The sequence below is a fragment of the Rhea americana genome, unplaced genomic scaffold (genome assembly GCF_003343005.1).
Source record: "Rhea americana isolate MKP2758 unplaced genomic scaffold, rheAme1 scaffold_16, whole genome shotgun sequence".
In the NCBI taxonomy this organism is placed as follows: Eukaryota; Metazoa; Chordata; class Aves; order Rheiformes; family Rheidae; genus Rhea; species Rhea americana.
In genome coordinates this window covers 4407291-4433988 of record NW_028185705.1, presented here as the reverse complement: position 1 = coordinate 4433988, position 26698 = coordinate 4407291, and the positions used below count along the sequence as shown (strand labels likewise).

Genomic DNA, 26698 nt, shown 5'->3' with positions numbered 1-26698 from the left:
AAGTATCAGCCCCAGAGGTTTTATGTGAAATGAAATCCTGATTTCTTTAAATTCTGGAAGCAAACTGTGACCTTGCTCTGCATCTCTAAATTTAAAATATTCATGTTGTGCCCCTTAATAATGACGCTGCTTGCTAGAAAAGAACAAAATGCTTCCAAAAAATTGATTATTTCCATTAAAAGGTAAGAGGGCCCAAAACATGTATAAAGAATTAGTCCTAAGTAAGTTCAGCTTAGGAAATTGATAAAAAGTTACCCAAAATGTGAAATAAAATGTTCTATCAAGCAAAAATGACCCATCTCCAACCTTGCAGCTCTCTTCCGTCTGCCAGTAGGCCTAGTGATGTTTCTCTCTGTAATAATCTCAGTTCTCAATCTTTATGGTCTCTATCCCACAAATGAGAATCCGGATTATGTCAGCGCCCAGAAGACAAGAAATCATATCCATTTCTGGCCTCTTTTCCCTTACTTTGTCTTGGAGCAYGGACTTCTTCGGAGGCGAGTAGGAGAACTACATCAATGGGTTTTGTAACACATTGCCAGATAGGTTAAATAGCCTAACTCTCTCCATCCTTCACTTTATGCRCCTTACTTTCAGTAGTCCCCCCAAAAAGAACCTTTTAAAGAAAAAGGAAGAAATATGACTATGAATAAATTGAAAAGCCCAACTTGTAATAAAGCTAGCACTTGCCCTGGGCTTCAGAAACATCTGAGAYATGACACTGATGTTACAGATGCAATATATAGCTTTTGTAGAAAAAAAACAGTGATATATTTGCACTGTTTAAAACAAGTTGCAAATACATTTTTTATGTGTAGAAAATGTAGTGAGCATAGCTAACAAAACACAGATCGCAGCAACAATACAAGCAGCATCAGTCTTGCGAAACTGTAACTATTAAATGACATTTATGCTAAACATCGCAGAATTATCTTCTGCTGATTTTTTTAATTAATGGAGGGCTATGCAGTTAAAAAAGCTCATGAACTGCACTGTGTTCAGGAGCTTTGCACTTCCCTGTATATCCCAATCTTTATTTACAATGTTCTCATTGCAAATTACAACCATACCGTCGAGCTGCTCCGCACTTGCYGCGATAGCCGGTGCAGCTCCGCCGGAGAAAGCACGTAGCGCAGGAACTGGAAACCGCTGCCTCCGATTCTCGTCTCGCTCGGGAGCATTCGGYCAGACCAAACCCCGCTGCAACCAGCAGCTACAGCAGCGACAAAGCAGCGCAACTGTCCTCCCGCTCACCAGGCACTGCCGAACGCTCCCTCTACGYGCAGGGCACTGCCAAATAAAGCTAAGTTACTTTTAAAATATCGSTAATCCATACAGCTTCTTGGGGAGGGGAAATTGCGTACGACTTAATTCAGCAAGGCACTTAAGCCCAGTGCCGATGTTACAGGCCTGAGAAGCGCCGGTGGTCTTAGCAAGATTACTCATGCACTTGAATTTAGGCACGTGCTTAAGCATCCTGCTRCACAGAGACGCCATGAGGAACAGTTTCATCTGAATTAAAGGCAACTCTACACCTCAAAAGGCGTGCTGCTGTTTTCCGTTTGCTTTATCACAGGTTTGGTTGCRCTGATTCTTAGTTAACCTGAAAGTGCAAAGATCAATGGAGGAGGAACAGTCTCTAATAATTTTAATGACATCAATTATTTGAAATAGGTATTTATTTCTAATGTCCACTGAACTTCTTTCTCAGTGCATACATGTGCTGGAGGAGCTTTAAAACATTCCTTTGTGGCATTCCCCTAAACAGACCTCCTCAAGGGGAAACTCTTTTGCTTATGAGTAAGCGCAAGCAAACGTAAGGGGAGAGCACACGTCTACGAGAACGGCAAGGAGCAAACACTTCATGGGTGAAGTTTCTCATGAGATGCAAGGTTAAAAAACAAACCGGCAAAGGTTTCCAAAGTTACATCTCCTTAAAGAACCCGTATAAACCTAAACGATTTCTGAATGATTTTAATTTACAAGTGAAAGTAAAACCAGCCACTGTGAAAAAATAAAATAAAATACAGAAATAGGCATCTATAATCTAAAGAAGACTTCTGGATTCAGATGGGCACATAATTCAGGTAATTAGATATCTAATGACCCAGCTTCTGCACGTACATGCTTGTACACACACACACAAATGCACAACTCTGGGAACCAATGTCAAGGTGCTTTGAAAACTTAAGATTTATGCAGTTATTTATCAAAGACCTTAGAAGTAAAACAAAACAAAACCAAGGCAAAAAAAAAAAAAAAAAAAAAAAAAAAAAAAAAAAAAAAAAAAAAAAAAAAAAAAAAAGAAAGAAAAAAGAAAAAGAGGGCCCAGCAACTGCAATGAAGTGGTAATCTCCCCTTACCCTTCAACAGTTAGAGAAAATTTAAGGCTTGTTGATGTCAATAAGTAGTTATAACAAAGACATTAGGAATAGCGAAGATAGAGAATGCTGCATGAATGTTCTCAGCACGGTTCATTGGCAAGAGATCTAAAAATTGAATTATTAAGGGACAAAATCATTGATTCTAAAATCCAGGCAAGGTAGCCAGCCTATGCTAAAACTTATTTAATTTTTCCAGCGCTGCTTCATTCCTAAGCTCTCAGAGCCACAGCTTTTCCATTGAAAAGCAAAAGACATTTTACGCACAATTTTCCTTCTACTAGAAAGAGGTATATTGTGCCCTTCAGTGAACATAAAATTGATATTATCATCTCTTAGTTTATATCTCACTACTTAACCTTCAGATTAAAAGTTATTAGATTTGAATGACTAAAAAGACATCATGTCACCTTCCGTTCAATGTTGGGAAATCAGAGAACTTGGGGGAAAACTATGAATCATAAAAGCACAAAGTTACTAGGAGTGTCAAGTCTTCTTTCACATTCGCTGTTGAAACAGCACAAGCTCTACACACACAGTGATCTTTTCGTGATGTTACTGTAATCATCAGTTATCCGTGTGCTACAATACAAAACTAGACACAATCCYAATAACCACTACGTAGCTTAATCTATACTCTCCAATGGCTCTTTCAATAGCAACAGCAGTTTAATAATTAGGCTTTGTGCCTCTTTGGACAAAATGACTCAACACGCACGCTCCCTCAAAGTCTAACAAACAAATTTGGTCTAACCCAGTTATGTCAATACGAAACAAAGACTTTATCTTCGATCTAGTTTAGCAGTTTTGTTCTAAAGAGATAAGTCCATATCGTGATCAATGGGACCATAAAACTCCTGATGCAGTTTGTAACCCCTCCCCATGGCTTGTTGAAGTAAGATGAAACCCAGCAAACTAAACATATATATATTTTACTTTATATATATATATATATATATAAAACTTTAATCTCCTCCCTGAAACGCCCAGAATTCTCTCTAGTCTAATATTCTTTTCAATCCATCCAATTAAAGCAGCCTCTCAACAATATACCAAATCACCCATCTCTTTTGCAAGTTGTTCTTCTCTGGACACGAACACGCTCTGCAGAAACCACATATTCCCTCTGGAATTGGCTTTCTTTAGTCTAACAGTTCACGTCTCAGCACTTCTCAAAGTGACTGCTGCCAAAGGGCCAACCTGTGACATCTTCACATTGATACCGCAGATACTGCAACTGAAGCCAATGAGACCAATTGTGGAGAAACGACTGACATGGACACAGATACCAGAGTCCAGTCCAAAATTTGTCATGTGTATGAAACATACTTTTTACCTCCTACATATGAATACAACTGCATTTTTCATTTGTGTGGAATAAAGCTGTAGAACGTACAGAACAAGATGCACTGAGAATATGGTATATGAAACTCAAATTTTGTTTATGGAAAAAAAAACTCTTTCCTTATTTTGTGGACACCTAGCAAGCATGGTATTATCTAAACCCTTCAGAAAGTTTAAAGTGACACTTCATAATTATAGTTCAGTTCAAAGACAAAATGAAGAAAAGAAGTTTTCTTACATAAAGCTAAATTCTTTATATGAACTTCCTCCTTCTCTCTGTACCAGTTGCATTTGTATCACCATTCCCATTTCTCAAAACCTTCCTACAAAAGAACAATCCTTTATATAAACTTCCTTCTTGTTTCTCTCTGTACTAGTTACATTTATATTGCTATTCTAGTTTGTCACAAACATAGTCACCTTGTAACCCTCTTTATCAAGTAATCTATGCACTACCTAAAAGTACACTACACTTCATCAGACAAGCTATAGGTTTACATTATACAAACATTCCAATTCTGCCTGCTCAGCGCAGGTTGTCAATAAATGCAAGCAATTGCAAAACAGCCATGTGTGTTTTTTTCCTTAAGAGAACACTGATATGAGCCTGCCAGTTCTGCAAAATAAACTCTTTGCAATCTCTGCAGCTAATCTGTCAACAAATTACTATTAAAGTCATACCTCCKAAAAAGTTCAAAAGCGTTCTGGATTAAACAAAAGATACTGAGTTTTATACTCATGGGGCAGTACTTGAAGTTTTGGTATCAAAGTGGATCTTTCTATTGATGTGGAAAGGTTTGTTTTTCTGCCACCATGTAACACAGCATTTTGTGTCTTGCTCTAATATACTGGAATTCAACTTTATATTCCTCCTCTTTAGTACATTCACATTTTTGTTTCTCTACTAATAATGTGAAGAACACTTTAAGGAATAGTCCCATGGATAAAACTTAATCATAACAAATAACATTTATTTTATAAGCTTAAAAAGAGAACTGACTAGGACTGAAGCATCAAACCCTCTATCTGAGTAGATGYCAGAAATCACTGAAGCAACTGAAGCTGTAATCACAGGCATTAAAAGGCAGTTTGTCCCCCCGAGTCTCTATTTATTCCTCTTCGGTAGGCCAGAGTCACCTCGTCATTACACGCTTTGTGTCGGAGCTTCCCTCATTCAGCATGCCTTTCCGCCCATGGGTCACCCTGCCACCCTTTCTGCACCTCCCAGATGTTCTTCGTGAGCCAACAGATGTTGCTGGAGCTCTCTGGTGCCCCAGCTGGTGTGAGCCTCTTGGGGGCAAGCTCCAGGGCCCCACTCCCCAACCCTACGCTGAAGGCTGGCTGCAGGTCTCAACAGGCAGCGTGCTGRCCACGGCGACCATCATGCCTATCTCAGGGCACCCAAACCCTGCTCACCCCATCTACTTCTGACATGACCCATCCGTTCCTCAGAGGTGCTGCCCATCAAGCTCCCTGGAGCTGGGAAGAAATCGCTCTCAGAGAGAAGTCTCAGAGACTCTGTCTTCTTCCATGGCAGAATCGCTCTAAGATGACATGGGAAGTGCAAAACTTGTCCTGCGAGTCATCCCTGCACTTACTGCAAGACAGCTCACATCACACATTATTCCCTCAAACATACGAACATCTGCGATGCTCCATATTTTTCCACGATAAAATATTTACAAGTTTGTGAACTTATTAAACTTCCTCAAGAAAACTGTAAGCACTTGTTTTCCCTTTCTCATAGCAGCAAAACAGTCCTCATAAATTCATAAAATTAACAAAAAAGTGATGAAAAATTCAACACTGATGCTTTATATAAGCCATTATATGCCCAGGTTTCTCTGCTCAACTGTGCTCATGATGGAAACAGATAACTAACCAGAACAGTGAAGCTCAAACTACCCGTTGCTGGGTTTTTTTCTGACAAAACAAGCGCCAGGTGGCAAAAAGAAAAGATTTGAATGAAATGCTCTTAAGAAATAGCTGTTTAATTCAGAACCCATTCATTTGTATTGAAGGAGCGTTTTGTAGAAAGCATTCTGTTAAGTGACCTGAGAGCATATGTTGTATATGGAGAAACATCTAAACATTATGCTCCATGTTGTATGTGTATCTGTAAATGCTTGCATTAGCTGTCTGAAAACAACAAGGTTTTTTCTTTTCAGCATTTAAAAATATTTTCCAAACACAAAGATTGATATTTTTATGCTAGCTTTGATTGCCCTTTTGTTATTATCTTTTTTTTTAAAAAAAAAAAAAAAAAAAAAAGTATTGCAAACTTTGCCATCAACTTGCTTTTCAAAAGGAAAACTCCATGGAAAAGTTACTCATCAAAACCAACTAGCAACAGGATTCAAGCACGGAACATAAAGGTCTTTTACAAACCCGGAGAAAAACAAGTGAACATATTCATTGTTCTGGCAGAGGCGGAGGATAAATAAACTATATGCTAAAACCTGCGCCCTGTGCGAGCACGCCGCAGAGCTAAGCCGCGCTGGGCACCGCTGGGGGCACCGCTGGGAGCCCCGCAGGCGCACGAGCCCGCGCCCGAGTCACACGCGGAGGAGCCCTGGCACGAGGGAGGCTGCGAGGAAGGAGACCCGCGGCGCGCTACGTGCACCCGCGCTCCTCTCCCTCCCCGAGCAGAGCGGCGGCAGCGCTGGGAAACCCCACAGCGCCCGCGTGGAAAACGCCGCGCGACCGAGCCGGTCGGAGGGCAGAGACCTTTGTGCCGAGCGCACGTTACTGCTCCCACTGCTCGTCGACTGTCCTCTATTAATCAAAGCTGTAACCCCTGTTGTCTTTGCACTACGAACCAGAATGTGCCCCTGGCGAAGAACGAGGGAAAAGTCAACAGGAATTAAGTTTCAGTGCAACTGTTTACTCAACTGTGGCCTGCAGTTATTGAAATTTTATCCGTGGTTTTGTGTGACTACTGCAGTAATGAATTCAGCATGGCTGCGATTTTCTCACCGATGGTATTTTCACTTCAAGTAAAAACCTGTAGGATGAAAAGGGCTGGAAGGACCAAAGGCTGCGCACTGAGAGCATCCTCCGCTTCTCCGGCTTGTTTAATTATGGCACCTTTCCCTCTCAGGCTGSCAAACGGGGTCCCTTGCTCCTTCTCAAGCCATGAGTTTGCCTCGTTTTTGACTGCAGGTTTTTYTTCACCACAACAACCCGCCAGAAAGATCACTGTACACTTAGGGGAGTCTTAACCAGCTGCCGGTCGCTTATTTAAATGGGTTTAAGAACGCCTATTGCATGAGAGAAACCGAGGGTGAGGCGTCAGCGTGCTCACGACGGCTCTACCGCACCCGGCAGCTTGCTGCAAARCTTCCTGCGAGGGCTTCAAAAATTTTATCAGGGAAAAGAAAGCAACCAAACACACTATGTACATAATYTACACTGGTGAACTTGGTCACTTCCCAGAAAATACACTAATTAAAACACAAAGGGAAAATGTTAATACATAATTTCGTTCTGATTCTTCCTCAGTGAAAACAGTCCTGACACACGATTAATTCGTTTATTTCTTCTCAAGTTTTGCTGCGGTAGATACCTCCACAAACTTTTTCACTAATAGAAAACATTCTGTTGATAGAGGTTGCTAGGTTATATTAAAATTTGTTGCAAACAAAACTTCACGTTAGTGTATTTTCCACCTCATGACATATTTTGGAAACCAGTCATTTGTATACGGCTGTTCGCCCAGTAACAGCCACCAGGCACATGCAGGCAGTGGAAGCGAGCGCTGATCTCTGCACCTTTCCARGGAATGCCTGAAAACGAACCTTGGCAGAAAAATCTAACATTTCCCTTTACACTACGATTGCAACCCTCTGCGGACAACGATGTAAGGAATGCCATCGGCAAGTCCTAAACCATCCCCTGACCGGCAAATACGAAGGATTTTGAGGGTTAAAAGCTCTATGCTTTGCTGTAAGTAGGAAATTCATAATACAGGTTACAGTACCTGCTGTTGCTGAAGATGTGCTAAATCTGCAGCCCCAATTTCAACCGAAGGTGTCTCGCCGTTTGATCTCACTTCCCGGAGGCTGCACTCTAGTAAATGGTTGCCACCGCTCGCTCCATTCTGAATGGCTGAACCGTTACTTTTTGTCTCAGTCCCAGATTCTTGCATCATGACTCAAAAACCTGAAATAATTTAGGGGAGGGGAAAAAAAAGAAAAAAAGCAGCTGTTAAAACAGTTGCTGTACATAAGGAGACATGCCCTGTTTTAAATCCTGCCAAAACTGTAAACATTTGTCATTTCCCTTCATACRATTTATCTTTCATTAATGGTTCATGCTACTAGTTTATGTTTATTTATCTGTTGGTACAGCTATAATTTTAGTAAGTAAGTTCTGTTCTAAATATAGTATTATTTGCTCAACATCTTTTCTCCCTTAGAGAAAAAAAATATTTTCAAATGAACACACAGAATCCATAATTAAATTTCTCTAGTTACATCTGGATGCTTTTTTTTTTCCAAAACCAATGAGTCATCCTTTGCAACGTATTAGGGATAATATCAAAATCCATATACAGTATGTAGGTGCYGATAGGTGAAGTAGAGCAGTCCGTGTTTGGGTTTCTGTTCACACTGTGATACTGCCAAATTAAGAGTTTTTCATTCCTATGATCTGAATAAGGACAGTTTAGGCTGAGCTCCATCAGCTTCCCCTCGGAGTAACCTCTTTGCACGTTAAAATTCATTCAGTTCATCACAGAATGAGGTCTTTTGGGCAAATTTATTGGCGACAACTCCGGTCCAACTTCGCATACACCCTAGCGCTCACTAAGGCACTGCAGTGAAGAGACTCCTGAGTTATTTTCAATAAACCATGTAGTCGGCTAAACATCATCTTCATACTCAGAGCTATTCACAGCCGGCTGGCATGGCTCTACAATTCTGTGGGTTTCCATCCCCGAGCACTTTACAGCACTGTGTGGATAAACCCCGTCACCTGGTCGCTGGTTGCAGAGCAAGGATGATGACAACCCCACCGTGGCCTTGAGGTCCTGGCCTTCACAGACCTTTACTCTGGCTGTGCTTGTGAGCAACAAGRCCCCCAAACAAGGCAAACTGGCCAATTTTCAGCTGCAAACCTTTCTCTTTGAAATGTTTTTATGAGTTGTTTTATAAGCATTTCCACCTGTTAGGTGCCAAGTCACATAATTAAGATATTATYAACCTAATCTGCTTCTGCTGACCCATTTGTGCTCTTCTCCCTCACTACCCACCTCTCAGCAGCATCCACACCAGGTCACACTGGCCATAGCAGCACCCTGTGCAGGGACCACCACCACCACCCGGAGCAGATCAGTCCTTCAGTCAGCACTAAAGCGACCACGTGCCTTTCCAGCATCTCTCTGACTCTCTGAAACTCCTTGAAAGGAGCCAGGRAGAAAGTCTTGCCTCCCTGCAACACACTCCACCAACATACAACCACAGCCCTGAGGCAAAACACTGCCCACAATGTCATCAGGAGGCAACTGCAAAATTGCAATTTGAAGAGGGAAGCATGGGTGTTGCTTGAAGGCATTCCTGGCCTGGTGTGAGGTGCCTGCTCAGAGGCCTGATCCAGTAGGGAAAAGGCAGAGGGTAAGCCAAGCAGCATACTCAGGGCACATTTCCCACTCCATAGTTATTGCATGCACGCTCTTAATATGAGCCAAATACTTCTGTGCATGGTAGCTAACTTTGAAAGCAAGTTGCTTCCCCCCGGAGAGAGAGAGCCTGGGGTGCTCCCACYTGGGATTCCCAGAGCAACCGATGTATCATAAATTCGCGCTCTGCACTACCCTAAGTGCCCTACAGAGACCAACCTTACATTTACATGAGCAATCCAGAAAAGCAGATCACTTGATAGCTTGCTTTTGGAAATGAAAAGTTTATATTTAAGGAGGAACCTGTCAGAAGTCAGTAACTCTACTCTGCTTTAAAGGAACAAGAAAAATCTCCCCTTCCAGCACATAAGGGAAAATAYCAATCAGGAGAGGAGAGAGAATGCAATGCATTTCTAACGGAAAAATGCTAGAGGAAAGTACTTTCCCCAGGAATTTCACGTCAGCYTAACTGTGAGCTCTGGGCCACCTAATGTGCAACACCTGCTGGAGACAACGTTCTCCCTTCCAGCATCGGCTCCCTTGGGTAACAGCCCAGAGCAGGCAGCCACTTCCACGAGCACTGCCAGGGTGGCCTCACCACCAGCCGGAGGTGACATTCAACATCCCCCCGGGTGTTGTTCGGTTCGGTGTAGGGGCCCGCTCCAGCCGAATGCGCAAACACCGGGTCACCTATTAATCTGGCAGCTTTAGATATTCACACTGATGATCCAAAGGGCCAGCAATGACAATGTCATCACTGAGAAGCAGCTGACTAACGAGGGCTTTGTCACCACCGAGCGCTCCTTTCTGATTCACGCTGGAGCAGGGTGAGCCACTCATTAGCAGGACCCGGCTCCAGCCATGAAGGGAGCTATTCACGCTGCCTGCCGTCCAAGCGTATGGAAGGTGGTAGGACAGATTCAAACGCTCCGATTACATTTAAATAAATTTCAGCTGGTCTATGGAAACTTCTTTCAATCTGTTTTGTGAAATCTTCAAATTATGCAAAGAGACAAAAGGGCTTGGGGGCTCATTATAATGCTTCTGTCAACTCCCCTGTAAAAGCTTCAGAGATCTAAACTAACCTCAAACTTCCCTAATGCCACCAGCAAACGCTTTTTGGTTTTAACATGATCCAGTTCTGACAAAGATAGAGCATGGTGTGTTTCTCATTTGCAGCACTATAAGGAAATCTCACAAACAAGATAAGGTCTAAAGAATTGTGTTTACTCCACCCATGTACCATACAGCACTGGATTACCCACACGGTCACTTCAGAAATGCAGAAAGGAGGGAGAACGTCCCGACAGCTCACCAATTGCATGGGATACCATGMAATTTTTATATGCTACATTACACAAAGGATGCATCACTTTTAACCAGAGATAAATCAAAAAGAAAGAATTGATGTAACTCTTTTCCTTCCATCTAAATTTGGGGTCAAGCCTCAACTGGTGTAAACGGGCTTTAATTAATTTGTCTCAGCTGCAGATCTGGAGCTGGATGAACATGTACGATTGGGTTAGCAAGTTAAATTCATGGACTCATCCCTTAGATTGCTGTGATACCTGATGGCAAACAAGGGATGGCATATCACCCAYGCACATCATGCTGTGAAGGTCCTAGGATGGACCAAGCTGACTGAGGAAAGACATCCTAAAGAACTGGTAGCAGATGCCTTCAGCTGATACCACAAAGAAAAGAGATGCAAAAACAAATATGTGCCTAAAGAATAAAAAAGGACATTTCATTTTCAAACACTTCCAATGCAACAAGTTGACAGGAAGCAGGAACCTGGATAAACTACCAAGGATGGTCAGAGAAAGCCCTGACCAAAGCCCTAAGATGCCTTCGACAGTGGTAAGAAAAATGTACACCACTGMGGAGCAGATCTATCACTGCCTGATCACAATTTGTTGGCTTGCCCTTCTGAGCAAAATATCCCTGAGACACAGGAAATAATTCACAAACAAACTGGTCAGGAAATTATTTATTATCTCTAAGAYTGCAAAATGCTCCTGAAAAGAAACAACAGTAGAAACTGCTACAATTTTTCCAGCCTATAGCATTGAGAGAAGGATGGATTATTTATAGTATTTGGTAACAAAAAGACCACTGAGTTTTTGAGAACCTATTCCATGAAAAATTTCATATTCCATTTTACATTTTAAAGTCACCCAGCCAGTCACTATTGGTCATTTGAGCTGCTCAGTGCAGGCTCTGAACCTTTTACTGGTCATGCCCACTTTATGTATTCAGGAGGATCAGCAGCCGCTACCAAGAAAATGGAGCTGGAAATGGATTTTGCAAAGACAACATCCAAACAGTAAGAAGAAAATCATAATGATTTGAACTTTCAGGGTTTTGTCCACTCAAAAATTATTTTAAAAGAAGAGATGAACATCTCTGTGTAAATTTCGCTTTTCAACATTGCCATTCATGGGCAATCAAGTTCAAGTTCAGTATAATCGCAACTGCAGAACAATAYAGAACAATTCCACTTTGCTAAAATACTTCAAATAGAAAACAGGGTTTTCAAGGAAGACGACAAGATAAAACTATTTATTTCTTCACTCTATTTAAATGTGCGTTGACATAAATAATCACAATTTGGTTTGATCATTAGGCATCATGTCATGAAAATCAACCTGCAAGAGCTTTCTGCAACAGTGATAATTATTTGTCTTTTTGGGCATACCTAAATGAGCTAAGGTGATAGTACACTGAGGATGGCTGAGCTAATTGTCTCTTCAGCACAGAGAAGGAGGCCTTAGACAAGCCCATCAGTGAAGTCCGTCATTCAAAATTTTGAAAGAAGAAAGCAAAGCAAGGTTGACTTTATGCAACAAGATTATGTTCTGCATGAACTGAGCTGAAGCTTCGGGTCGAGTATCACCATCAGCGGTTCTGATCTGAATACAACGTAAGTAACAACATAAGTAAGAAGAAACTTTTATGCATAATGATAAGGTTATATGAAATACAGTAACCCACAGAAACTTCCATGATATATAAGACAGAATGTTCTGACTTGAGAAAATTAATGGCCAAAGAGCATGTCTATGAGTTTTACAAAGCAGAATGATTCTCCTAACAATTTTGCAAAGGAAAATATATTTGYATGGCTTAAAATAGATGAGTTTCTATAACCGTCTTTTTTTCCTAAAAAATCTATACTGTTCCAAGTTTGGAGGGATACAGAATGACTCCTAAGATTATTAAAGATGATACAAGATGATTTTCCCTATGAAGAGATCAAAGCTAAGTTCCAGTATGAACAACGTAACAAGCTTACATGGTTGCCCTTGTAAAACTTCATCCTCAAATCAAGAAGATCATATTAAAATAACTCTTCTCACATGATTTATGTCAACTCAGTTTAAAAATCTCATGACAGTGACCACTTTCTCAAGATTCTGCTCTTAACCTGCACAAAACCTTGTCTAGTTTTGAGACACAGTCAAACACAAGTCGAAGTTTGGCCCACATCATTGGTTAATATGTTATGTTCAAAGAAACGGGGAGAAGTTTCAGTGGTAAAAAGCCAGAGCAATGCAGACTGTCAACAGGAGAACAGTTAATCATCTTCCAAATGACTGGGCGAGAAATCAGAGACAGCTAATTTCTGAAGGACCTGGTTAAAAAACTGAAAAAATATAGGTTGAATATGAACTCTGGCTAAGTCAAAATCACCATTCTGAAATCTCCACTGGGGATGTTTTGAACTGAAAAGACATAAGCTGAAGGAATCCTGATTTTGAAAATGTTCTGTGTTTTTTCATTAAAAAAAAATCAAATACATGACAAAGACCAGATGCTGCAGATACCCATCTCTTAGTTCCACTGGACTATTTAGATGAGCAAGGTTAAGCATGGACATTAGTAGGCAGGAGGCAGGCACCGAYGTGTGCAATTTCTGCAATTCTCCTACTAGCATCATTTCTAAAGACTAAGCAGCATTGTTTAGTGTCAGCATGAGGGAGGATTTACTTACCAAAGCACAAGTCAGAATAAGGACCCACTGCAAGTCTGAAAGACTAACAGGCAGACATTCAAAAATATTTGGATGCCTTATGATACATGGAAGCATCTGGCAAGGTATTTTTAAAAATCTTAAATAGGCACCAAGCTACATCTGTATGAATCTCATCACCTTTAAAAAAATTATTCCTGGGGTCTTCTGGGCCTTAAAAAATTTCCTTATATGTGCTTCCTGATTCAGCCTGGAACATACATTCAGAACATAGCCTGAACATTTCAAAATTAGTAGCAAGGCTGATGTTTTGGTTACTGTTTTTTAGAGGTTTTTACAAATACATGCTCATAAAGATCATTCAGCATTTCTGTCCCCTGGGAACAGTGCTAGAATAAAAATGTTGTCATAATACGTCCCTTCTTTGTCACATTTGTGAAAGATTTTAAGCTAACAAAAAGTTCAGTCTTTATTCCAGGGCAGTTAATTAAGGTTGACCAAGTCAGGCAGAAGTAAATTAACTTGGCTGATCAATTATTTATATGAAGCAGAATAAATGCCCTTAAAGAACTTGGCCCAGCCATGAAAGGATGTGTAAATTAAACTAAACACAGATTTATAAAATRTATTTCTACTTTTATGGACAGATGAGTTAATGGTAAAATCGGTTTTAAGTAAGTGATTAAATGACAAGATCTAGCCCTGAATTCTCAGACTCCAGCAGGCATGTTATCCATACATACATCCTTTGCAAGTAAACACGGCAACTATCTGTTGTGAGTAGTTGCTCCAAACCAGCTTGGGACTAACTTTTGAGCACTTCTCTGTCTAACTGTGAGAGATAATGTGGGGTGGGGAAGCGTCTCATGACAACACAACCCTGCAAAGGCAGGATTTTGCCTCGTGAAAATTAACGTGCTCTGGAGCGTGAACGGCAAGGCAAAACAAAGCGTGAGCAAAGCTGCTTCCTCCCAGCAGCGCGGGTAGACAACCAAAGCCAAAGCAGCCTGGCGCTCCCAGAACTGCTCTCAGGAGCGAGGACCACGGTGGGTTTCCCAGGACACCGCTGAACTCCCAGGAGGTCCATTTTAGCCCGTGGGTCTGCAGAGCACGTGCCCTGTGGGGGAGCGTGCCTCCGGCTCCACATCCCACCAGCYGTTCTGAAGTTTTCCAGGAACAAGCTTCAACCCAGAGGGCTGTTCTCCAGCCGGCGGGTGTCAGAACACCCCGTTTAGGCCAGCCGACGGGCTGTCCCTCGGTTGGTGAGCCGGCTGGTAGCACAGGAGGAACATCTCCGGCCATCCGTGAGTTCAGCAGAAGAATAAGGATTCACTAGTGGAAATTAAAAGCCTTGTGAAAGGTAATGCTTTGATCTACTGTGGGGGAAGGCATACAGATGTTCAGCTGCTCATTTACTAAATTACACCATGTCACAATTAACTGTGAATCAGCCAGCTTCACRTGAGCAGCTCAAGGGCTGCCACCGCTCTAAATACAGGAATAATGCCAGGGAGGGGAGCCCAAACTATCCAGGTGGACCAGATGACTTTTCTATGCCTGTGTTTGTGGTTAGCAAGACTATTAGGAAGAGCCATCCCAACATACGGCATGATTTAACTAAACCAGATCACCCTGAACTCACCAGTCTTTCTCGACTTACAAAACCCTCAGCTCCCTTCACTGCAGATGGGTGAATACCCATCATGCTTTTAGAGTTTTCAGTAGCCGTCATTTATCCTGCTGACAGGGTGTATTTTAGGTATAATTATGTACTAACTAACTATAGATCAACTGTCAGTACATGAGGGTACTTTTTGGATAAAACTTCAAGCTTACCCCTTTGAAGGCCACTCGCCTACGCACTACTGGTGGTTGCTGAATTTTTCAGGAACATGAGAAAGTAGAAGGGTATTAAAAGAGCAATTAAAGATGATCTTTAAGAGTCAACCAAAATAGTAAGAAATAGAACTAGTCAGATTCTGCTCTCCTGAAACGCGATGCTGAGTCACGTCTGACAACAGCGTTCCTAGGACGAGAGGCGAACCTGGAGCAAGGAAAGGGAAGAACATACACAGGAAGTGGGAAAAGAGGAAACAAAGAGCCAGAGAAAGATAGGAGGTGAAAGCCTTTGATATTTCCTCAGCTTAAAGAGGTAATTCAGTGCATTAAACAGATCCTTGAAATTTCAAAGGCTGAAACTCRCACAACAAAGATTGTCAAGAGTGCTATTTTCTAGGATTAGAACAAAAATGTATTGGGATTTGTTATACGATATCGCATAGCTGAGCAAGACTGTATACTTGCTGTTATGCAAGCACCATCTTCCAACACCGAATTTTCATAATTATAACAGAAAGGCGTAAATTTTCTAATGCATGGCAGTTCAAAAAGTAATCAAGAGAATGAGCCTGAGGGCTATTTTAATGTATGCAAAGCTAGTGACCCACAGTAAATGGGAGGTAGGCTTCAATGAATGCAAAGTAATGCACACATACTAAAGACCTGGTCTGATGAGGGACGGCTAAAATTAACACCCAATTAATTTCCGAATTGACAAACAAATGAAACCCATAAATCTACTTTCTCATTAATTTTCTTGTGGTATAATTTAAGGCAGTAATATGAGGGCAAAAACTGAGCATTATCCATCATAAATATCAAAAAAGATAGCACTGTAACACCATAAATTATGCATATTACCTGTTGTTAAAAATGATTAATGTATTATCAACTTTATCGTGCACTGTATATGTCTAGACGTATCTGAAATCTGAAATTTCATTTAGTGCTTAGGAAATAAAGAGTCCAGAAGAACTGGAATTACCGCCGGCTCGTTCTGGGGTTAGCSTCCGCCGCGGTCGCCGCGCTCGGGCCGTCACGGGGGACCAGCGGGTCTGACCTGGGCTCGTCCCAAGCCCCGGGCCGGCAGAGGTTGATGCACCTTCTCCGAGCCTCCCGGAGAAGGGGAACAACGGGGCTGCTGCTGCGGAGGCTCCCCGCGCGGCCCCGGCAGCTGCTCCGCGAGGGGCCCTCAYGTCCCTGCCCCTTCGGCCCGTGGCAGCTCTCCTGGAGGATGCGGGGCGGTGGGCAGCAGAGGCAGGAAATGGGGCAGGCGGGGGAAACGGGAAGCCGTAGTTGATTTCAGCCGGCGAGTTAACAGCTGAGCCTTTCTGGAAGAGCTTGGGCCCACCGCCTCGGCCAGCGGAAGGAGGAGGCAGGCGGCCTCAGCTCATCCCTGAGGACCACTCCAGCGAGAAGCTCAACCTCGCCTCACCTGAGCCTGCTGAACGGCAGCTTTAGCCGCTCCGTATACCCGCAGCCAGCCTGCGCCTTTCCTTTGCTTAACTGCGTACAATGACACAACCTCTTTCATCACTTCTGTGTGCGCAGATGGCGTTACTTCTTTTAAGCAACAGCATGTATTGTTAAGGCCACAGGAACCTGAAATTGTTCACAGGCAGCAAAGTGAAAAGCTGGCTGCTGCTCTACAGGAGCTGAAATTTAAGATACCGGTGGTTAGAAGAAAGGAACAGGAGTCAGGAGTCTAATCCCAGTTGTGCCACACTGACTTATTGTGAAATCGTGGTCAAGCAACTTAACTTCTTAGAGAAATCAGTCATTTCAGTTAGCCCTAAGGAAATCGGTTCTGCCAAAGGGAACCAAAGGGTGTAGCTGACCACAAACAGTAAGAACAGAGTACAAGCAAATCCAAGGAAAATCAACCGAAACGGACGTCACGAGGTTGCCACTTGTTCTGTTCAAAAACAGCTAGAGCTRGTGCCCACGAAGAGCTAGCGCACCAAAGCATACCAAGCTGCAGAGATAAGGGCTTTCCCTGGTGTACGCGTCTTTCCTTGAATCTCTATTTCTTTCCTTGACATAAGCTACATCTACATCCAGGTTTCTGGTCTGTAACTTGACAGATAACACCAGACACAAAAAGACGCAAAACACCACCTTACAGCTGCCTGTCAAGTAGGGCTCGCAAAACACCTTTTTCTCCCCATTCTCCCCAGTACTTCCTGGGGACCCCACAGGCTAGGCAGAGATGACAGACACCTCGGCTTTCCCAGGAACGGGCCCCTCGCATCCTCCCTTCCTTTCACACGGTCACACGAGGGCTGCTCCCCATCTCACCCAGGATGAACAACCCCCCTTTGCAAAGCTGGCTCTACCTCAATCTATGCCTCTCAAGTCGACAGCTATTAAAATCCATATTCAGCACGAGGCTCATGCCACAGTTGCATAAAAGCTCTAGACCTGGGCCACTTCCAACCAACTGGCAAATATTATGTAATCCATTTACATACAATCATCAGCAGAGCGAGGTTCCTCTCTTTCTCTTGGGGAGAGCTGTCTTTCAACCTTCAGCTTGACAGAAATCATCCTGATCAGCACTGGGAGTGAGGTGACATTTGGAACGAAAGGAAAAGCTAGTGGCAGGAAAAAAAAAACCCAAATCAAGCAAAACCCCATGCTTTATTGTACCGCTTTGCTTCGTGACTGCTGCTGCACGGCCTCGGCCGCGAGCGCCGTCTGCGTTAGACAAACGCTCCTCCACCCGTGAGGACACCTGACGGCAGCACAGCCGAGCACGAACGGCTGCACAGACCTGCCTCCGCCGCTGGCCTCCTGCCCCGCGCCGCACAGGAGGGGCCACCTGCTCGCCCCAGCCCCGYGCGTGCCGCCTGCGGCACTCGCCACAGCTACGTGCTAAAGAGGAACAGAAAATACAGAACTAGTCTCGCAGTTGAGGACCTGTTGTTTGCTCGTACGCACGCTGCTCTGGGCTTGCAACGTAAACTCTCTCAGCGTCTCTTACTGAAAAAGGTGAATAGACTATTSAAGAGAAACAAAAAAAACCCGCCAAAGTTGCATTTAATAACTACGTCAGTATGGTGAGCGTACGTGGTAGCAGCGCTGCAGCAAGACAATGGCAAACCTTGCACGGCTAGTGCTGACTGCACGTTAATTACAACCCCGCTCTCCGTGCAGATCTCCATTAGAGCGCTTTTAAATTCTCTATCAGTCTCCCGAACTTAAAAGCCACCTCTAAGCCAGGTGCAGCTTTGCAGCACTTCTGCACAATGCGATTTGCATTTCACTGTTTTCCCCCAGTGTAACGCAGAGGAGGTTCGATTCAGCACAGTAATGCTAGTCAATTAATGACCGGCGGGTTCGGTTACACGCTTCAGGCACCTCCCGCCTCACCTCGAGCTCTGCGACTGCTCCGGGAGCCAAAGCGAACAATATGTTTGGACCACTGGTGCGAGCTAGCAAATACAATATATCATAATTTTTATGTATATTTTGTTGCTTGCTTTTCCAGGGGATGAAAAGGGGACAATTATTTAATTTTATCTTTCAAAAGCTTTTTCTAAATATGTATTCAATGTCTTTTAATGGCTAATTCATGTAATTCACATATAAAGGAACAGACACCACCTTTACACAAAAAGAGTTAACATTTCTTTCTCAAGGTCATTCAAGTAGGTTTACTCCCTTTGTGTGCAGAGCTCCAACAATTTATTGTTAGTGTTAACAGGTCCTGCCTGGTATTAGAAATCCAAGCCGTATTCAGAAACAATAACAAACAATAATTTTGAAAAACAAAGATGGTGTGAGTTTTTCTTGCTCATTTGCAAAACAACCCAAAAGCAACAACTACTAGGACAGCTCTTTCTAATTAGAGCTCTCGGAAACCAAAGAGCAAATAGCCAGCATACAGAAATTAGCAGATGTAAATGCTGTTTTCCAGTCATATATAGAATAAAAGCAGCTCTGTAATCTCATTTGCAGGATGAGGAGAGACAGAGTGCATTTTTTTAAATTTGGTATTTTTTCTTTCCATTCTGCTTTTAGAACAGAGATTTTCCTCAAGTTACCTCAGAAATAAAAGTGAAAGCTTTTCCTTTTCAAACTTCACAGAGGGCACATGCATCAATTAAAATTGAGACACGATAAAAGAGGGAAAGCAAAAAAAGAAAAAAAGAAAAAAGAAAAAAAAAGAAAAAAAGAACAGAAACCAACCAAACACTTGGCAAAATTCAAAGACTGTACTTCTGGGGTGGTTACCTGGTTCATAGCCCTATAGCTTTGTCCTAGACCTTCTAACTCCTTGTTTGCTCCATACCGAATTTTCTAGCCACCAGCCGTCTATTACTGTGCTAGTCGTCTTGCAGAAGTGCTCTCTCCCTTCTGAAAAAAGCAAACAACTGGATAGATATCATTACACTAAGGAAATCTCTTGGAAAAACCAAACAACTTGCTAATCTTTCTAGCCCCTTCACCCAAGTTAAAGATAAGAAAAGCAAACCGAAGGCAGTTTCAACCACATTCCAGGGACAAGTTCCCCTTTTTCTCCTTTATCAAAATCCCTGCATTTAAAGGTTTTTATTCCAGACCTTGCAGGATAAACTGCTGCTCACACCCGCAAACAAAGCAATATTTGTTTAATAACTGATTGCTGCCATGGGTACAGTAAACAAGGGGCCCAGCATTTGTGTTTATGAACAAACACATCATCTTGCAAGAGCAATTTAACATTAACCAGGTGGAATAATCAACAGATTTCATAGGTGACACTCGGGGCAGGACTAATGTAAACAGAGCAGGGAGGAGAAAGGGGCCACTCTTAGGGAATCAAGGTTGAGGCAAATGCATTACAGAGTAAACAGCTGGGAAGAACTCAAGACAAACAAATAGTCATTCTTCTGACATTTGGAGAGGCAGAAAGGTTGGATGTTACATATATCAGCTGCTGACCACCATGAAATCAAACCAGTTGGGGACCAGGCCTGCTTGTTTACACAGTGCCATGTTTGCTTATAAACAACAATTTGCAGTTACCAACCTCGCATTACTCATTGCATAAACGAGCAGATCAAGTGAAATCCTGTTAACTCTTCTGTGGATTGAGTTTTCTTCCCCTCCTTTAAACAACAACAAACAAGAAGCCTTTGCAGGCTTTTTTTGCAACCTCAGGACAACAGGCAGCAGAGGAAAATACATATCCACACATCTGTTACGAKAAAGGGCAGAGAAAGCAGTTGAAATCACTTTAAAGTGTTCTACAAAACAAGATTTACCGGCTAAACCACTGATGCGAAACATGTATTTACATAAAAAAGCACCAACTGCTAAAAGGGGGGGGGGTGCAAAATTTTAATTTCTTCCCTAAAACAAACAAAGCAACGTCTTTCTACACAGCTCAACCCCTTCCAGCACGTACGTGTCCCTGTGCAATTTTATACACATATACTCATGCACACTCGCGCTCCCCGTGCAGCTACCTATATATAGTAACGCGTAACAGCGAAGCAGCAAGACCTGTTTCAGCCCTCTTCCTCCTCCTCCTCCTCATCCTCACCTCGCTGGTTTTCACCTCTGATTACCATCCTCAGATCTCCAAGGATTTCCCCAGCTCCATGTCATTAACCCACGTGGGGCTTTCTTTGAAGTCGTGTTCTCACGGTAGAAGCCTCTGGCCCCTCGCTGCCCCTGCCCAACGTCCCTCTCGCTGCCCAGGCACTACCACATCAGTCYTCACGTTGCCACCCAGCTCAAATGCTGAAATCCCAGCGTCTCCCACCTTCCAGGGGAAGTGCTTCCTTCCCTGTTTCTCAGCCCCGTAATGCTCCCAAACGTGGCCATCGCTACACTCCTTTCAAAGGGGTTTCTCAATCTTCTCTACGTGGAGCATGAAGTTTGGGAAAGATGTGAAGTACAGGGAGAAGATGGATGGTCCTGCGGACAGGGGCTAACCCAGAAGTCTGGAAACCTGGGTTACGGCCCTGCCTCTGCCCAACCTCTGCGTATGCCCTCCAAGAAGTCACTTCACCCCTCTCGTTTGTGAAGCAAGGATAACAGGCCCTGTAGGCTGTTTTGCCAGCGCGAAGGGCAGAGCACGTAGCTGTGGTATACACCACGTCTTCCGTTCTCCCAGCCGTGTGGCGGCCCCTCTTCGCCGCGCAGGCACGCACTAACAAGTACCGATGCTACCACGAAGAAGCGAGCAAAACCGTTTGCACCTCACGTGGCGACCAAAGTCCTGGCTGGGCCTGGCAGTCATCTCCTCTCACCCATCACTGCACATGCAAATAGCCCGGTGGCCAAAAGCCTCCTCCCTTGTAATTTTTTCACAAGTTTTTGAGTATTTGGTACTTTTCTTCGCAGCAGTCCTGGAAATCTCTGGTTAGCTAAGAACCTCAGTTTTGCTCCTCACAAAATATTTAGCCTTTTGTTAGAAACAAAAGTTCAGAACCAGCAAATCAGTAGGACCTACTAACAAGACTAGAAAAAAAAAAAAACACACTTGTTGTTCAGCCAGTCGCATATTTTTTAACGCACCAGCTTGGGAGCTCAGTACCAGACTGGGGAAAAGGTGCGGGGCGGGCGAGGAGCCGGACTCGGCACGGGGGGGAGCAGGAGTGCTGCCCCGTCCCCGGTCCTCTGCAGAACGCTCCCGGCCAGCGGGCTGCCAGCGGCCCAACGCGGAATTAATGATTACACCCAAACCCGTCCCTTCTCCGCGGCCGGCAGGACAGCGAGGGCCAGCCTTGCCCAACAGCGGCGGACACGGCTCGCGGCGGGGGGGGGGGGTCGGACGTTTCACAGGGGCTTCAAAAATTTAGACGCCGCCACCGGAAGGCTTCTAAAAACATCGAACTTCACGTAAAAGTCACGGTGTTTCCATAGTCGAGACAACTGCTCTCACCTCAGCTGCGCCGCCGGCTCCGCACTCCTTTTCCAGCACGTAAAATCACAGTTTGTTCAGTACAAAGTAACTACGGTATGATAAAAACTATAAGCATATCATTCAAATGCTTTATTGGTCAAATAGATGGATGCTTTTATTAGTCCAACCTTTTTTGTAATGGAGTGCCACTGATGACCCAGTGTTAGCCTCATTCCCTGCTATTAATCACACTTCTAAGAGCTCATTTTGCTTTAAAATCTTAAGAAATTGCTATAATTTAAAGACATGGTGCCTACATAATGGGAAATGCTTCACAGATTGTATCATTTCATATAACACAGAATTTTTATGGGAATGCTGACCACGATACCAAGGTATTACAAAACTTGAATAAAATATTTTATGGAGAAAATCTATGTAAACTTACTTTTGTATTTGTGGTTTGCCACATCCATAATGTTTTAATCACAGCCTTTGGGGAGTTGCAGGATTCAACTGCATGTGGCTTACACAGATTAACACTACAAAAACACTCCCTGAACAAATATAAATAGAATTGAACAAAATTAAATGAAATTAAATAAAATAAAAGGATGCATCATGAGAGAAAGACTTCTTCAAGCTATATTTAAGCAATTTAACACAAGGGATTTATTCTTTCATTTACTATACTATCTGTCTTTTCAGCACAGGGAAAAATGAAGATGTTTACTGTGAAAAACTTTTATGATAAAGTGGAAGCATCTTACAAATTTACCTACACTGAGAATTAAATTAATATAATGACGGTCTTAACCCATATTATTAAAATGTACTTTGCAAAATGTTTTGACAATGTTGACTGCTGCAGGAAGGAAAACACATTTAAAACAATTTCAGCCAAATGCAAAAGCAAAAGCCTTCCATTTTTCAAATGTAAAGTAAAAGGAATCTTTAAATATCTTTTTATGAAAGAAAATGCAGTGCAATTATGTTATATGGTGAACACAAAAGAGTGTTCTTTCCTCAGTTCTCTAACGAGATATTAGTACCTACTGGCCTTAGGAATACTGTGTGTAAATCACATCATATTCAGGGTGTCTGAATTAATTATAATAGGAGCTGGAGAGAAATGTTAACTTTCCAGGTTGTTGCTAAGGATTAGCTCTTGTTTACAATTCTGTATTTATGGAACAAAAAAATTTGTCAAATGAAGGGCAAAGAGGAAAGCAAGAACACAAATTTAGCTTTGATTTCAAAACAAATCAGATCTTGCAACCATTCCCTGAAAAGAAAACCACATTTTTTAATGTGAAGATGCAAATGAGCCTCAGAATATAAAAATGCTTTATAATTCTGTGCATTCAACACTACTAGATGTTATTTAAAGAATTTATGTTACCATTTCTCATACTCATAGAGCAAGCCCAAGATGCTGCAAACAGCATCTATTTACAATGGGCAGCATTTCTGCGGGCACTCTGGGGTAGCTTAGGAGGCTGACAGCAGAGGACAGCAATGTTCTCAGCCTACGGGCAGCAGATTCCTGGGGTCATGGACACCTGCAAAGGGGTTCAAGAAAGAGAGGCACAAGCCCTCTGCCTTCAGTGGACTTAACACTGACTACGGGGAGGTCTGCATTTCCATGCAGTGTGCAAACCAACACTCTCAAAACCATGGGAACAGGGAATCTCTCAAGTGCATTCTCTTCCTCAAAGTTAGGCAGAGACTGTATGATGTGAGCAACCAACTTCTAGAAGGGCGCTTGGGAGCCCAAGTACTGAGGATAGAAATGTCCACAGTGCAAAATGCCATGGTGGGTCTCATTAAGGATTGGTGAGTCTGATCCCAGTCCCATCAAAGTCCATGGAAAGAGTCCCAGTGAGCAGAGACTGACCAACCTTTGCAGAGGGCAGCAGGTCTCCAGCACCCTGGCAAAACTGGCTGGGGAAGTTTATACGGCTCTTGCCACTATTCTGAGCATAAAGAAATCACTTTGGCCTCCAGCACTTTCATTTCTTTTTGCAAACAGGGCACACCCACTACAATTAAGTTGCAAAACCATTTTCACTAGGACTCCTTGTTTTCACACACTTTGAGTAGGCTAAGACCTGCAGTCGCTCCCCTACTGCCACCAGTGTTTGCTGGTGTGTGGAAAACAAAGCAAAAGTTCTTCAGTGGTTTCCGTTTATGGAAAAGCTGACAGAAAAATGCTTTTTCCCATTAAAAAACGTAACCACCAACTTCTGAGTACGGTGACTTGCAAAAATCCTGAGCACCCACAACTGACAGCATCTAACCCCTCTCAAGAATCAGGCCCACAACACAGTAAGAAAAATGCGCTTAGCAAAGCTTTTGTGGAAATACACAGAGTCTCCTTGCCTTGCCCCATCCAAGGGGGGCAGATTACAGCCAGGACAACATGATGCAGAAGAGAAACCACACACRTGCCTGTGAGCAAGCTAACATACACACATGCACACAGTGTAGAAGTATTGAATATACCAGTTTAGCATCAGCCAGAACAGAAGGAACGGGACAGAAGAAGTGTTTTCCTCCCCTGCTTTGTCTTGAGGCTTCCCAGCCCCAGGTACAGCTCAACCCACGTCTGGAGCAAATTTTTGTGCAGGAAAAACATACGCTGTGCACATCTTCTTCAACAGCCACATGGTCAGCAGTAGCACACCTAGATCCGAAACACCATAACATAAAGCTGGTCCTCACCCCACTGGCCCAACGCAAAACTAAACACAGTTCAAGATATTTTTTAACCTCAAAATTCCATCTCAGGCTTGAGAAACCTCCCTAAAAAAGCTCCTTCAAAACTAACTTGTTTCTACTCACCAGGAAAAGAAAAAGAGAGAGAGAGAAGCTTTCGATTAAAAGTACTATATCCAAAACACTCCCCACCAGTAAGTGGCTCTATGGGAGCCACTACTCCCATAGTAGCTGCCACTATTTGCTTGCTGCACTTGTTCACCACAAATGACTACTTTTGGGTGAGGCTGCAGGAGGCCAAGCTGGCAGCTCTCCCTCCTGCATTCAGCCACGGCCATGGAGCAATAGCCCTTCTCCAAACTGATGTTAGAGACAGCTTGGAAATGGAGAGGAGAGCAGTAACTGGAACTGGACGTCACATCAGCTGCTCCAACTTACCTCAGCCAACAACAGCTGGGAATCATAAGGACTCCCACAGCTGTGTACCCAAGATGGTTGCTCACCCCCTTGTGCAGTATGATGCCAAAGCAAGCGAGAGCCTCCCAGCAAACAGCACCGTGACCCCTGGACCTCTCCACAACAAGCTGCCTGGCGCCTGGACCAGAGCGGGACATCACCACCAAGCTGGGCAGAGGTGGCTCCAAGCTTCTGGAAATGACCGTTGTGTTGCTGGATCGCCAGCTGTGTGCAAAGGAGTTTATACTGGTTTTGTTCCTTATATGGTTAGGACTGTGGGGATCTGTGTTGATGTTCCAAATCTGCCCTAAACACACCACCCGAACATCTCCATCCACACGCAGGTGCATGGTCCCACAGATGTTCTGGCTCCCAAGTGCCGCAGAGCTAGTGCATGTGGCTTCCCACTCGCTCCAAGGGCTTGCGAAAGGGAAGGACACACACTATTTGCACTCTGTTCAGAGAGACAAGACTATTCAACGTCAGAATGTGCCCTAAGAGGGTAATTTGCACCCTAGACTTGATTGTACAATGCTGCGGTCACAGAGTGTACGATCTCTGCTTTTGGAYTAAAACTGTTTGCAGAAGTCAAAGCAGAACAAGGAGAGTAACAAAACATACAGTGTATTTTGTTCTGCACTGCAGCCACATATTTCAACTGCCTCAGCCGAATTCTTAGAGTAAACACAGCTTTAAAAGAAAATAGCTAGAATAAAGAGCTTCTGGAAAGTTCCTACTGATTATGCATGCAAGACTTCTCTTACTGCTTCCTCCCATCATTTGAAAARTAAACCAAACACCCAACTTCTACAACTATCTGCAACAGTGATATTTTTCTGAAACGTGTTACAATACTATCTGAGGTCTGCAAGTTGTAATGAATGCATCTTGTTTTGTAAAATACACAGAGGAGCTCAATTAAATGAACAACTGTAAAGGAAATAGAGCTGATAAAGGAATTAATGTGCTCGGTGCCAGATCATAACGTAACATCTAGGATAACAAAACCATGTCAAACACGCAACTGCTTAAGACTTAAAAAAATAAAAAATAAAAAAGTTAGACCCTAAAATATTTTAAGCATGTAAAATTAAGATGTGCAAAACTGATTTTATAGAACTATAACTGAGAAGGGAGCACGGGTAGCAGGGCTGAACCAGGGGTGCTGGGTGACGCCCGAGGGTCTCCTGCCCCCYGCCAGGGCGCCCATGCCAGAGGACATCTCCTGCCGCGACAGGGCCGATCACCCCGTTTTGCAGAAGAGACCACAGGAGACTGATCCGAAACCCGCTGATGCTAGAAAGCCTCCTTGAAGTTCTACACGTTAGCACCTGCTCTGCTGAGCGGGGTTTCCTCCACGCTCATTTTTCACTGCACGGCCCCCTGAATTTTTCCTCGGCAGCGGCGAACCCCGTTCTCCAGCCACCCCTGCCRAGGAGCGGCCGAAACGATTTCACGAGCCAGAGTTTGCATCTCGGGCTCCTTTTTCTTCCCTGCCATTTGTCTCTGCCTCCCGCCGGCCTGCCCACACG

At 43.4% G+C, this 26698-nt stretch overlaps 1 protein-coding gene across 3 annotated transcripts in view; it reads right to left on the bottom strand.

Annotated features, from left to right (window-relative positions):
• FOXP1 (forkhead box P1) overlaps positions 1 to 26698 on the bottom strand; it is a 336874-nt gene that overhangs the window by 145116 nt on the left and 165060 nt on the right. For all 3 annotated transcript variants that reach the window (XM_085300061.1, XM_085300062.1, XM_085300063.1), the window contains exon 4: positions 7705 to 7886. In XM_085300061.1, the coding sequence (XP_085156187.1) occupies positions 7705 to 7875 (171 nt within the window). In that variant the 5' untranslated portion in view covers positions 7876 to 7886. The remainder of the gene's footprint in view (positions 1 to 7704; positions 7887 to 26698) is intronic.